Source organism: Anomalospiza imberbis, chromosome 4 (genome assembly GCF_031753505.1).
Source record: "Anomalospiza imberbis isolate Cuckoo-Finch-1a 21T00152 chromosome 4, ASM3175350v1, whole genome shotgun sequence".
NCBI classification, from domain to species: Eukaryota; Metazoa; Chordata; class Aves; order Passeriformes; family Viduidae; genus Anomalospiza; species Anomalospiza imberbis.
The window spans coordinates 47,480,130-47,493,432 of record NC_089684.1 but is presented as its reverse complement, the minus strand read 5'-3'; the positions used below and the strand labels follow the sequence as shown (position 1 = coordinate 47,493,432).

At 35.2% G+C, this 13,303-nt stretch overlaps 1 protein-coding gene across 3 annotated transcripts in view; it reads right to left on the bottom strand.

Moving 5' to 3' along the window:
* NFXL1 (nuclear transcription factor, X-box binding like 1) overlaps positions 1–13,303 on the bottom strand; it is a 45,705-nt gene that overhangs the window by 8,805 nt on the left and 23,597 nt on the right. For all 3 annotated transcript variants that reach the window (XM_068188411.1, XM_068188409.1, XM_068188410.1), the window contains exons 17-20: positions 11,446–11,612; positions 10,632–10,701; positions 3,608–3,712; positions 2,304–2,390 (exon numbers count right to left, since the gene is read on the bottom strand). In XM_068188411.1, coding sequence (XP_068044512.1) covers positions 2,304–2,390; positions 3,608–3,712; positions 10,632–10,701; positions 11,446–11,612 — 429 coding nt within the window. The remainder of the gene's footprint in view (positions 1–2,303; positions 2,391–3,607; positions 3,713–10,631; positions 10,702–11,445; positions 11,613–13,303) is intronic.

The window sequence follows — 13,303 nt, the reverse complement described above, 5'->3', positions numbered from 1 at the left end:
CGGGCATGCTCATAGGAGATAAATCCAACAAAGGCCATAAGAAAGACACCATCTCACCCTCTTAAGTTCCCACAGGAAGAGTATATGGGAAAACTTTATATAACTCCCTTTTTTTGTACCTTTTTTAGGCTTTTAGCATTGCAGTCACCGAATCACTCCCTTAGAAAAGTTAGATGTAAAAATCTATTCATATCTTGAAATGAAAACAACCTTGATCCTAGTAGCTGCATGATTTGCATATTACCAATGAAAATAGTTTACTGAATACTGTTTGCATAGGTAGAATTGATTACAAATAATTTCCAATTCCAGAGCTTTTGATGACTAAGGAGAAAGCACACTAGCTCATGCTTTAGCACACTGTAGCTCAAACAGCAGACACTGGGGGCAGGGCCAAAATCACAGTCCTATTTGCAGGTTTTCAGACTAATTTTTAAATTACTAAACCTTGTATCAATTAAAAGAACTATTGAGAATTTCATTAATCTAGATACAATGGCAGAGTTTCTTTAGAAATGTGTGTAAAGGACCTTTTCAGTCATGCACATCTGAAATCTGAAAATCTGGTGTGCAAAGAGCTACACAATGAGCCCCCTCATTTTTCACTGCCATCTAATGGCAATTTAATCAGCTACAAAAGAAAAAGTTACCTTCAAATGTGGAAAAGAGCAACAGAAAAGCTTCTTTTTACACTGGTGTGGTCATATTTGTATCACGTATAAGGTATAATGTGCATAGATAAAGGGAACCTTTACTATTATAATCATAGCATGGAAAAACATTTCTAGGACTATTTCTTAAATAAAATGTACAGTAAAAAACACATTCAATTCCTAGATATCTAGTGAGTAAGAAATGCTTACTCAATAGGTACCAGACATGAAAAGTTTCATTAAGAATTAATGCACTTTGGTTTTAGAAATTAATGGGTATTTTGCAAATGTGCAAACTAATTTATCTTTGTAAATGTCTGCAGTTTTCAACAAGTTTCTTTCAAATCTGGACACATTAAACAGTAAAAGACATAAATAAACCACTTTCATCAAGTGCCTATATTAGTAGACTATTCTAGTATGTCATTTGCATAGTAAGTCAACACAGGCTACAAAAAGGTGCCTAGAACAAATTTAAATAAAACTTTATCACTTTATATAAAAACCCCAAAACAAATAAATACCCATTCTTCTGAGAAGAAGGTACACATAGCTAGGTTGTGCCATCCAGTATGTCTGTGGCATTGCTTACAGCAGAAACTTGTAGCCGTTTGCTCACTGCATTAGACCATTTCTCCCTGTGGATTACAACACTGGGGCAAGAAACTGGTAGTAGTATTTGCTCCAGTCAAACAGCACTGACACTGCACTACACTGAGACATGCTGCTGGGTCTCAGCTCATGCAGTCTTACTGTGAGTTCACCTTGCTTTAGGGAGGGACTCCATAAATTATGAACTTATCTTCACATTCTTACTGGAACTGTTTTTTATGGCTGGGATTCCCTAAAGGCATATCCAAAGAGTTTTAGCATTCAACCTGCTTGCAATGTTGGAGGATTAGGTCAGTGTGGTACTTGCTAGAACTTGTCAACCAATCCTGAAAATCTGAACAGAAGCTGACTTGTCAGTTTTACCCACTGAGTTCTTGGGTTGTACATTTATCACATCTAATACTTACCTAATAAAACCCAAGCAATTTATGCATCAATTATTTTTGAGTATGTTTTTATTAAAGGCTTGTAACAGCAAGGATCATATCCTGTCTCTCTGTGTGACAGCATGCAGCAAACTCTTTACTTCATAAAACAGCTGAGCTAGGGAGAAGTCACATTACTAGCAGACTAAGTAGTATTCTGCAGTTACTGGAAAGTCTCAGTTCTTCCAGTATAGGATAACTAATACCATGTAGCAGATTATACTCCATGCTGGACAAGCTGAGCAACTGATAGCTGCAAAACCTTCACTGGAAAGTCAAATCTTACAATGTCATGTGAAGCAGCCTGACTCTAGTCTTACAGCACTAATGACTTTTATCATCACTGATCATCACTTGTTCTCAGTGAAAGAGGAAATAATCAGTTCTAATCAATTCAAAGAAAAAAAAAGGAAAATAACATAATGCTGTTTAAAAATAGTATTTGAGTCAATTAATGCCATTCATAAATTCAAGACTGAAAAAATAGCTACTATTCAACAGCACATCCACTTACATTGCATTTCTGCAGGTACTGTCTTGAAAAATAATGTGTTCTTTTTTCTACTTTTCTTGAAGCTCTGAGAAGAAATTATAGCTGCAATGGATACATTACCTCATATGCCTTCCGCTTCATTTCCTTGCATAATGCATCACATTCCAGTGAAGCTTGGCCTTCTTGTATCTTGCTGCACTGTACTTCCTGTTAAGTAAAATTTGTCTTTTATAATCATTTTCCTATATAAGATTTTAGTTGTCAGATTCTTTATGAAAATAATAAAACTTCCTTATTTAGTAAAACATTGGTTTTACATATAAAGCTAATGACTGAATGTTATTTAAACCTGTAATTATGTAATTGTCATTTTTTCTTCTTTCTAATAAGCTAAGCTGAAAGGAAGAATAAATCTACAGTCCAGTTTAATTTTTCTCCTCTTTACTCATTTGTTTGCCTTAGACAAGTAAGATAACCTTCTGAACCTTTGCATTTAGAGTCTCAGTAATTTCATATATATTATCTTAACTGACTTAGATTACAGGACATAGTCTGGTCATAGCGGGGGAAATTAAGTAATTCTCAATCATACTTTCTCCCCTTTTTCTAGCATGAAGAATTTTTTTAAAAAACAACAAAGTGGTTATCTGTAAGCAGAGGCAGATCAGTTTTAAGCACTTATTCTATATATGTCATCTTTTCTCTTGCTGAGCATCCCACCTGCAAGACCTCTTGGATGCACAAGACATATTTTGGATTAGCTGAGGACTCTGGGGAAGTGCTGGAAGGTTCAGAAGTTAACTAGGTCCAGAAAGGTAATTTAAGCATTTTTTAATTAAGACAGATCATGGGGTTTTTTTTCATTAAGACATTGTCATTTGTCAAAACTTCCTATAAATTTCTGGTTTTTCCCTCATAATAGTGTATAGCTACAGTAAAATTGTTATATTACCTCATCCTTACCTGTTCTTATCTTCTGTTAGAAGCTAAGGATGCTGATGCCCATTCTTGCTTTTAGGTTTGCAAGGAACCTTAATTAATTACATTAGTTCAGGTTTCACAACATCTATGCTAATTCCAGCTTCTGTAAATTTTCCCAGTATCGTCATAAAAATGTAATTTTTATTCTCAAATCACTCCAGGTCATCTGAGTATTTTTCTCATAAAACTACAAAAATTTAAGTGTGAATGAAGATAAAGCTATTTATTATAAGTCAGGCAGCTAACATATTTTAGAATTAACAAGATTTTACATTCTCCAGTGAATCTATAGTAGCCCAGATCTTCAGCTGATGTGAATTGTTACAGCTCTACTACAGTAACAGGCCTTATTCCAATCTGCAGCATCCACATCATCCATCCATACAAGCTCAGGAACATGTAAAGAATATACATCCTTCAAAAATTGCAACTTGTAAATTTACCTTTTTCAGTCTCTTACAGAGACAGCGGAGTTTAACCTTCTGGCTGCAGTTAAGAGGACAGCTACCTGAATGGCAAATCTCTTTACACCGGTGACCACAGGGCAACTGTAAGGAACAAAACACAAATTAAACTCCCACATCAATAAAGCACTGTAAAACTACCTAGAACCTATGGAATTGGTTTTATTTCACACACAGAATTTTAACAGAAACTCATTCAGGTAATCAGTCTTTTAACTTGTGAAATAACTGATATTTTTTTTTCTTTTGTAGGGGGGAAATGTTTGCTTCTAATTTACTGGTTTTCAGTTCCTGTAGGATGACTTCTCTTTTATTGACACAGCTTGATTAGAAGATAATTTCTCCTTTCATCTATTTCAAGAACAGTCACTTCCACAGTAATGTATACAGCAATCACCCTAGCTATCTCTGTGCTGGGGGAATACAAACGGATAAGGTAAAAAAACCCTGAAAACTGAAATTATGTGTACTGTAGCTATTTGTAGATCAGACAGAGTAATAAAGGAAGAGGAAAGAATCAGAATCAAAAATACTGCAGAAGAAATCTTGTATTCAAGCATTATCTGAACTATGCAAAAGTCAAATAAAGGTCATCAAAATTCTTATAATATCAAAAATAATTTCACAAAATCCTCAATTTCTGCATTTGGCAGATTATCCTATTTCTGCCATCTGAAAGATAAAGCCTTTTTTGCTGCTGGTGCAATTTTTAACTTACAAAGAAAATATTATCATTCATTTACCGTGTAAGAATTCAGTTACTAGTTGAAGTATGCTGATTGATAAGAATGTAGCAGTGCTCCCAGCATTGCATTAGATAAAATATGTCAGGAAAGTATGCGGATTTTTTCATTGTTAAGAACTTGACTAAAAATATCCCTTGCTCATAAGAAGTCCTCACAGTAACAATTTTTCATTTTCAATTACATAACCCAATACTGTTAATAGCCAAAGACAGAATCTCACAGAAGACATCTAAGCAATTTACTTATAGAGAGCTTTAAAGCCCCCAACTACTTAAAAGAGCATTAGACAGTGCTCTTTATCAAAAGTGAAATTTCACCTCTGCACTGTCATCAAGGAATTAACACAAATTTGAAAATGCTCTAAGACATACAATTTTAAGACACCTTTATTAAAAATTCAAAATGTATACATACTACATCACTTCATCCACCATGAGCTAGTATCATGAAACACATACCTAAACAGAACATGAATCTTTCAGACTAAAATTATGGAACACATATACATGTCTTTATGTCCATAACAGTCACAAGCTGTTAGAGATACTTCATGCTTTCAGCTCAGTTTCTTAGTTACTGTTTCAGCACATTTCATACAGGATTAGAAAGAACCTTTAAGTCACCATGTTCTGTCCTGAAATCCAGTCCCCCTACAGGCAAGTACCTCATATATCCTTCCAGGACTGGATGAAAGCTTACCATGGAAACAGTCCCCTATTCTGAGCCTATTCTACTGTTTCACTAAGGACAGTGCTCCATGAGGTCACTTCAAGATGCAAGAGCTTTTTTTTTTGAGTTTCCTAGGTTTGTTCTAGATAGTCTAAGCTGTAGTTTTTATCCTCATATTGAAGTATGTCTTTTCTTAAAAGGCTCTTTATTATCATAGTATTCCCTTAACTGAATTTCAACTATGTTCAATCAATGTTTCTTGAATACACAGCCAGAACTGCATGTAATATTTCAAGTGACATCTCAGCAAGAAGGACTTTGTACAATGCCTTAATTGCACCCCATTCTGAGTAGAGTACGTTCCCCAAAACATCTTCAGCTCTCACTGCATTTCTCTCCAGCTAATTATGCTGTGAAAATAAGAATATCTGCTATTTCCTGGGAGCTTATTATAGCTTCACACGTATTGTTTTGGGTTTTTTTTTCTTTTTTTATTCTGTATCACAATACATGTATTCTACATATGCACTTCCTCAATTCTCATACACTGACAACACCCCACAACTTTTCATCAGAAAATTACTATTTTTTTACTGCCAAGGTCATTACTGAAAACAATGCAAAGTGTCAGTTCAGTCCTTGGGAAATCTTCCTTATTGTTAATATCTCTTGCTCCATCTTTTTCTTTAGTTTTGATGTTGCTTTGGTGGAGGCAGTTGGGTGGTTTTTTCAAGACATAATCAAATACAGTTGTTTCCTTTAGCCACCTTCATGCTGGTATTAACCCTCTCCTGTATCTGAATTAGATAGTCACTAAGTAGCATTGATTCACTCACTCTGTTGAATCTATATGCAGCAGATCTCATCTATTCATTTTATCTGGAGGGAAAAATATATAAATGTATCACCTTATCAAAGAAGGAATCTAGTTTTTTTCAGGCACAGCTGATCATCAGCAAATATTTTTCCCTGGAATCAAACAATTATTTTGCCTCATTGCGGATGCCAGCCTGGTCAGGGAGAGAGAAACGGCAATCGTTTCTCAAAGTGGCTTGTGAGAATTTTTAGGGAGTTGTCGGAATGCGATAACTTGTTAGTATAAACAATCTGCAGGTGGTGTTTTTCCACTTTGTTTTTCTGTTCCTCTCAAGAACAGTGTGTGAGAAAGATGTTTTTATTAACTAGCCAATCAAGTAGAATGTACTGTATCGGTCTATATAAGCTGGAGAATCCTTTGTATTAAAGCTTCTTTTTCTCCTCTTGCAATTCAGTCTCTCGTCTGTTCTTGTGTCATTCTTGGCACAAGGGTGACACCTCATTTTGAAAATATGAGGGGAGAAGCTTGTCCAAACCTTGTATGCTACCAAGGCGAGACTACCACCGAGAACATGGAGACTAATGGCTTAGTCACCTCACAAATGACCACAGTCTCTGTAAAACCAATTTGCTACTGCATGAACACTGTCTCCTGGCTCCCTACACAAGAGCATCAGACACAATAACTCCATCTAGCCTCACCTGCAAGTCACCTCATGCTGGCTAGAACAAGCCATGGTTAGAAGTATTACTTCCAGCTTACACTTCCTTAGTAATTAGGCACAGTTTCATTAGTAGCGTCAAAGCCCAAACAGTCATGTCCTGACTGACATGTCAGAGCTACAAATTCAAGACAGTAACCCTCACCTCGACCTCTAAGTGCTACTGCAATAAAATTCTTAGACACCATTAGACCAAAATATTTATAGCACAGGAGTATGTTTAATCCAACAAGGAAAAGCAAATGTACACACTTCAGTTTCCCTGCCAGCTTTTTTCTTGTGCTATATCTCTGTGCGGGGAACTTTTTTCTTACTCCCTCCACTGTAAAACCAACACTAAAAAAAGTATCAAGAGAAGCTGTGAAATGAATGACAAAACAACATTTCCCCATGTTCACAGAAAACAAAAGCAATCATTCTGCTGCTTCTGCTGGATAAAAAATGTAATGGGAAGGGATTTTTTTTTTTGCTTGTTTTTAAGTGTCAGTGCTGAAGTACTTGGTGCTGAAACAGAAAGTGTGTGCCCCCTTTAGATCCTTTTAGACTGTACAAAATCTCTTGTCAATAGCTTCTGGACTGAAGTCCAAATTGGACAGGCTTTATGTTTGATATGACAAGGCCATTAAAAGAAGGGATATAATCCACAGCTCTGAAAAAAAACCCCAACCAAAAAATGTCCTACAAATATTTTTTCCATAGGCAGTGCACAAGAGCTAAGTACAAAAGAGAATGTCACCACTTCTAAAGACAAAACTATATTTTTACAATCCACATACATTTGCAGTGTGTGTTTGCAGAATAAAATTTTATTTCCAGAATGCTTAATTAATTCAATGCATTAAAAACCCATAAAGATTTAGCATAATGGAGTCATGTATTTCCCATCAAGACAAAAGCAGAGTGCACAGTAAAACTAAAAAGTATAGCTATTTTGTCAAAAAATACTAGCTACATGGAATAAAGTATTAAATACAGATGCACAAATACTGACAGGAAAACATAAACAATGAAAATTGACAGACTTAAAATTTCTATGTAAGAATTGCCTCAAAACATCTGCAAGCATGATCATAAGAATTTAATCATCTTGATTAAAAGAAAAATGAAGTTAAATTTCCTTTAACAGGATATCTTGTTATTACTACCAAACAAAAGAATTAACTTTTAATTTAAATATCTCCTATATAACAGCTGTTGCTGCATTAAAGACACTGTTTCTCCCTAAAGAAGAAAGGAAATGTCAGCTGTACTATGCAATGCTGGAAGTTACTTTTTTAGATTTATGTTGCCATAGCCAAAAGAAATGAATGAAAATTCTCAAGTTTTTCAAGATTCTGTAGCATTTTTTTCAAAGGACCAGACAATATAATTGGTTTTCTTTATCCCCAAATATACCACGGCAACTGTAAAACAAATGTGGTAGCTGTCCTACCACTGACTACTAATACTGTCTACTGCAATTTCCATTAACCAAAAATATCTCAAAATGACAACTGCAGCACAATACTGCATTCTATTGAACCTAAGTTGCACTATGGTAAGCTAGGAGTGATAGTGCACACTGATTTATAGCAAACATCAACTTCACTCACTGAGCTCTGCAAATGACTCAATATCAGCTTCTGACACGGAATAACAAAATTCTCAAGAAACACTAATTTGACATTTAGATGAGGCTTCCAGAACTACACACTAAAACACTTCCAAATTTGTTTTGGGCAGACATTTTAGATCTGCAATCTGTAAATGCTCTAAATTCAGTAGTCCTATCCACCTTATCTCTGGCCAAGTTGTTTGTAAGTTCTTGTCTCACAAGACAAAAATTTTAAAACAACAAAATGAGCTTGGTCTGTATTTGCTGGGGAGAGGTGGTGGTGGGAGTGGCAGGGTGGTGTCTGTTAAGGCTGCCCCTTCAAATTGTGTTTATTGATGATTCCTTTAGAAGAGAACTATCAGTATAATTTGTATTATAATACAGGTATCTAATGTTCTTAAAGCTGCAGAGATATATTTTGTTTATGAAACAGAAACAGACAAAACATCCCTAGAACTGTTCAGTATTCAGAGAGATGGAACAGATTTTTTAGACAAAAAAATGGTAAAAACCCCATACAGTACCCATGTTGTTACCAAAGTAGGATCTGAAGAAAGGATGAACTGTAACACAAAGATATGAACTACCTGAAGCAAGAAGCTACTAATAGCTAGTACCTTCTATATTTCATGAAAGACTGTAAGAGCTAGAGCTAGCATCACAGGAAAGGAAGAACATGCATTTTTCCATCATCTATTAAAGTAAATCAATGCTCTGGATAGCAGAATCTAGAAAAAAAAAACTTATTTTCCAAAGCATTTATAGGACTTAGAATTTTAGAATTGCTTTATAAAACTAACATTAATTCCGTGGCTGTACTCCTTATTTCACATACCACCAAACTAAGTAAAAAAGACATAATCTGTGTAACAGGGCAATTCTGAACTGCAAGCTAAAGTTTGGGACTACTGCTAGGTAGATTTTAAATCCCAGACTAAGTCTGGGGAACATGTTCAGAAAAATCACAATAGTTACATAATCAAAGATGAGCTACGGGAAACAAAAAATTCTTTGAAGAGAGGATGAAGTACAGAACATATAGCTCATGATAAGAGATTGAAAGCACTCTTGAAAATACAGAGAAGGAATTTGTGGAGCAAATAAAACCAAAGTAACAGAGAAGGACATGAAAGGACAAAATTAAGAGGTAAATGGACAATTAAATAATATCCCAAAGTGTTCCCCCACCAGGAAAAGGGCTTTCAGACCTCCAGATGAGAAAATGGTGACAGGAACATTCATTTACAGAAAAAAAAAAAAATCCATCAGATAGGCATCTACAAGGGCAAAAAGCAGAAGACAGAAGTATGTACAGAGCACAACCTTCCCGTTGGGGTTAACACAATCTTGTCTGAAAAGTACAGGATCAGACACTGTTGGGAAAGCAGGAGAAATCTTGTAAATTTTTTTATTTAATCATAATAATTTAAAAAAAAAAGTTTTCTAATAAAGACAAGCACTCAAATTTGAAGTTTCTGACACTGGATGATAATGAAATTCCTGCTTTTCCACTTTACACATTTTCTAACCCTTTAGTGGGAAATGGAGTAAAGAAAGAGCTGTCATTCTCAGTACAATTAATGACAACTAAGGAAAAAGCATAAAATAGTAAGTAATGCAAGGACTTCTGAAAGCACACAAGCAGCACACAACTGCAGTATTGGGAGGGACAAGGATGAAGTCCTTTGGCCCATCCCTCACATCCAATTGTGGGTAGCAGTGCTGCAAGAGAAATCCTGAAGTATTTCTAAGCTGCTTCTGATGAAAACTTGGTAACTTCTCCAACCAGCTCCTGCCCTGTTCCACAAAGTTTATTACTTAAACATAGCATTGAACAGGAATCTTCTTTATTGATGCTACTGGTTCATAGTCTAAGTATCATGTAGTAAGGATATTATTCATTTCTTCACAGCAAACCTTTAGATGTACCCAGATAGAGCAGAAAGACTAACTGGCTTGTCTTCCATTTTACACTGCTTAACATATATTTCACTAACATACTACGGTATTATTATCTCATCTCAATTATTAAGTATAAAATCCCTTAGCCTCCAAATTGCACAGATAGAGATTTTAAACCTGCACTTAGATGAGAAAAGCAAGCACAATTCTTACCATTTTTCCTAATCAGACAGCATCCTATCATTTTTGAGATATAAACTGATGACCAGCTTTTAACCATGTTAGAGGACATACGCTTTCACATTCAACTTCATCTGCACGTTTAAACATTCGAGGCATTAGTGCCTTGGAGACAAACCTCTGTTCCTTTAATATAACCCTCCTAGTTGACAACAATATATTAATAAATGTCCTTCAAGTTCAGTTCACTAACCACCTTCACATCTATAATTTAACATATTCACTTAGACTAAACTTCTCTAGTTTGCTTGGCCTATATTCACAAAATTCAACATACCCATCAACTCAAGTATTTCTTTGTTAATAAGGCTTACCTCTTTTGGACACTGATTTCTGCAGGAAATAAGAAGCTCCTTTTCTTTTAAATCAGCACATGTTAGTTTTCTGTAAAAGGAAAGATGTATTTGTGTTAAAAAGCCCCAAACTATTTAAAAACAGAATAAGTCAATGCAATTAGGATTGTATTTTCTATGTAAGCGGACTCATTTGTCCACATTGTGTGACTAATATAAACTGCCCTGGTTTACAGACAAACCCACACAAATTTAGAGGACTTGAGGTACTTCAAATAAAACGAACAAAGAAAAATATATTTGCATATGATGAATATTTTCAGAACAATCCCCAAGTTCCAACTTATATTTCGTGAAGTCCAGCTTAACGTCTATCCACACATACAAATGATTAAAAAGGTGTACAAATTGAAAAACTAAGTAGTTTTTCAATTAAAACAGCTAGAAACTGAAAGACATTAACTGCAAAGACAAAGACCTTTTAGACTAACTACATTCATTATAATACTTGTATAAAATTCTTCTTTACATACTCTAAAAGAAGCACATATAGAACAAATTTTATGTAGATTACTTTACATTTGTATAATTCAAAGGATTATTTGTATTATAAAAACAATTTATGTTCATAAGACTCCATGCCTTTACAGCAATTTTAGCAGTAATACCAAATAAAATACTTGCAAAATTTAAATAGAAAAAACATTATTTTAGAAATTATAATCAAGAGAAATTTTATAAATTGCCAGAAGAGTAGCTCCCATCCGCAGACATTTCAAATTCTTTACAGTTAATAGCATTCAAATGAAAAGCTGGGTTGTGTTCTGACACTTACAAGCATTCAATATACAGGACTGATAGTTTGCAGTGACACTTTATTTTAAGCATCTGGAGACATGATGGGCAATCCCCAGGATGACAGGGCAAAACACATCGGTGAGGACAGCCAGCTGGTCGGGGCTTGGTGCACTCTTCTTCACACTGCGAACATTCTGGACCCGCCTAACAAAATTAAAACAAAGTACTAAAGAAAATGCCAAGTATTTGTTTTGTGAGGCGTCATTAACGATCTGTTACACAGAAGAAAGAGCTGCGGTGTTTTTGCTATGAGAATCAAGCTGTTCAGTAAGATATTTCACAAGCAAGAGTAATTATTAAAATATGTTTTTTAAGAGAAAACCATGAATGCCAGTGTTTGTCAGTCAAAGAGAATTCTATTTTCCCTCCTGGGCATAAAAGAACCTCCTTAATATTAGTGCTTTGGAATGTGACCATAACCCCTTTTAATTCTCTAAGGAAAATTGTTAGAAAAATAAGTCATTACATATTCAAAACCAACTTATCCCACTCACCATGTTCTTGTAATGCTTGAGTCATTACATACCACCCTCTAATACAGGGGTGGAGGGATTGGTTTGCTTGATTTTAAGAAGCAAACTTTAAGTCATTTCTACACACACATGATATTCTGTATAATCTTCCAAAAAATATTATTAACTTGGGAATATCCGAGGAGCTGCCTAAGGTCTTGCTTCTACTTCACAGACTACACAAGTCTACAAGAGCTGCGATGTCACTCTCATTCCGGGTGATGCAACCACCGGCACAAGGTGATGAACAGCACAGCACAGTAAATAAAGCTTCATTTCTACTCACATTCCTAACAACACTTCCAGAACCCCAGTCTGCAATCAAATACACCCAGACAGATTGACATGATTTATCAACTAAACCTACACAGCACAGTATTTAAGGCTCACTATCACATTCAATGTTTAGTATCCAAGAAGTCAGACAAAGTAAAGCAAATTTATCCAGGAATGAAGCTACACAAAGCTTCCCCAAAAGGACTATTCCAACACCAATGTTCAACTTTATGCTGTTCAAAATAACAGCATAAGAATTTTAAGGTTTTAATAGTTTTTTCCCAGAGTCCTTTCCTTCTCCTTCTACAGCTGAACAACTTTTGCTGAAATTTAAAAAGAAACCCTTGCACAATGATTGTTTACAAATCTTAACTCACAAAAATTAAAATCTAAGAAAAACAACAGCAACTAAAACCATTTAGAAAACTGTCATATAATATTTAACAGTAGGTAAAAGCAAACAGCTGGCCTTTTTGCAACATTTTTCTAACACAACATGCAGAACAAACCGAAATTCCAGACAGAAAAATCACTACTCAGACATATAAGCCAGAAATTTAATCAGCCCTGACTACATTTAGTCTACCAAAACAAGAGAACAAAAGCTCTAAAGGTCAACACCAACTTGAGATCATAAGAATTGAAGAAAATTGAGAAATGAGATTTACCCATGTTTTGCAGGTACATAGACTCCCATTCTTCTGAGAATGTAATGTCTCATTCAAAATGGAGCTAGGAAGAGTCCTGACTCATTCACGTTTTAATTGGTTTCACTGAAGCAGCAGGAAGGCAGCCTCTTATAGTCAGAACTGGGGATGCTTAGCTGTCACTCTCACTATTTACTGATGTCCCTCTGTTGCTGCAAGTTACTGTTCCATCAGTTGCACTAACAGCCCATACTCAGACAAAATTTCCACAATCACAGACTAATGTGTTAGCTACGATATACAGTTATTAAATGATAACACCACCACTTCCAAGACATGAATCCACAGAGACATTATGCTATTTAAGTTAAATGTAAGCTAGTTAAAATATATCATTCCT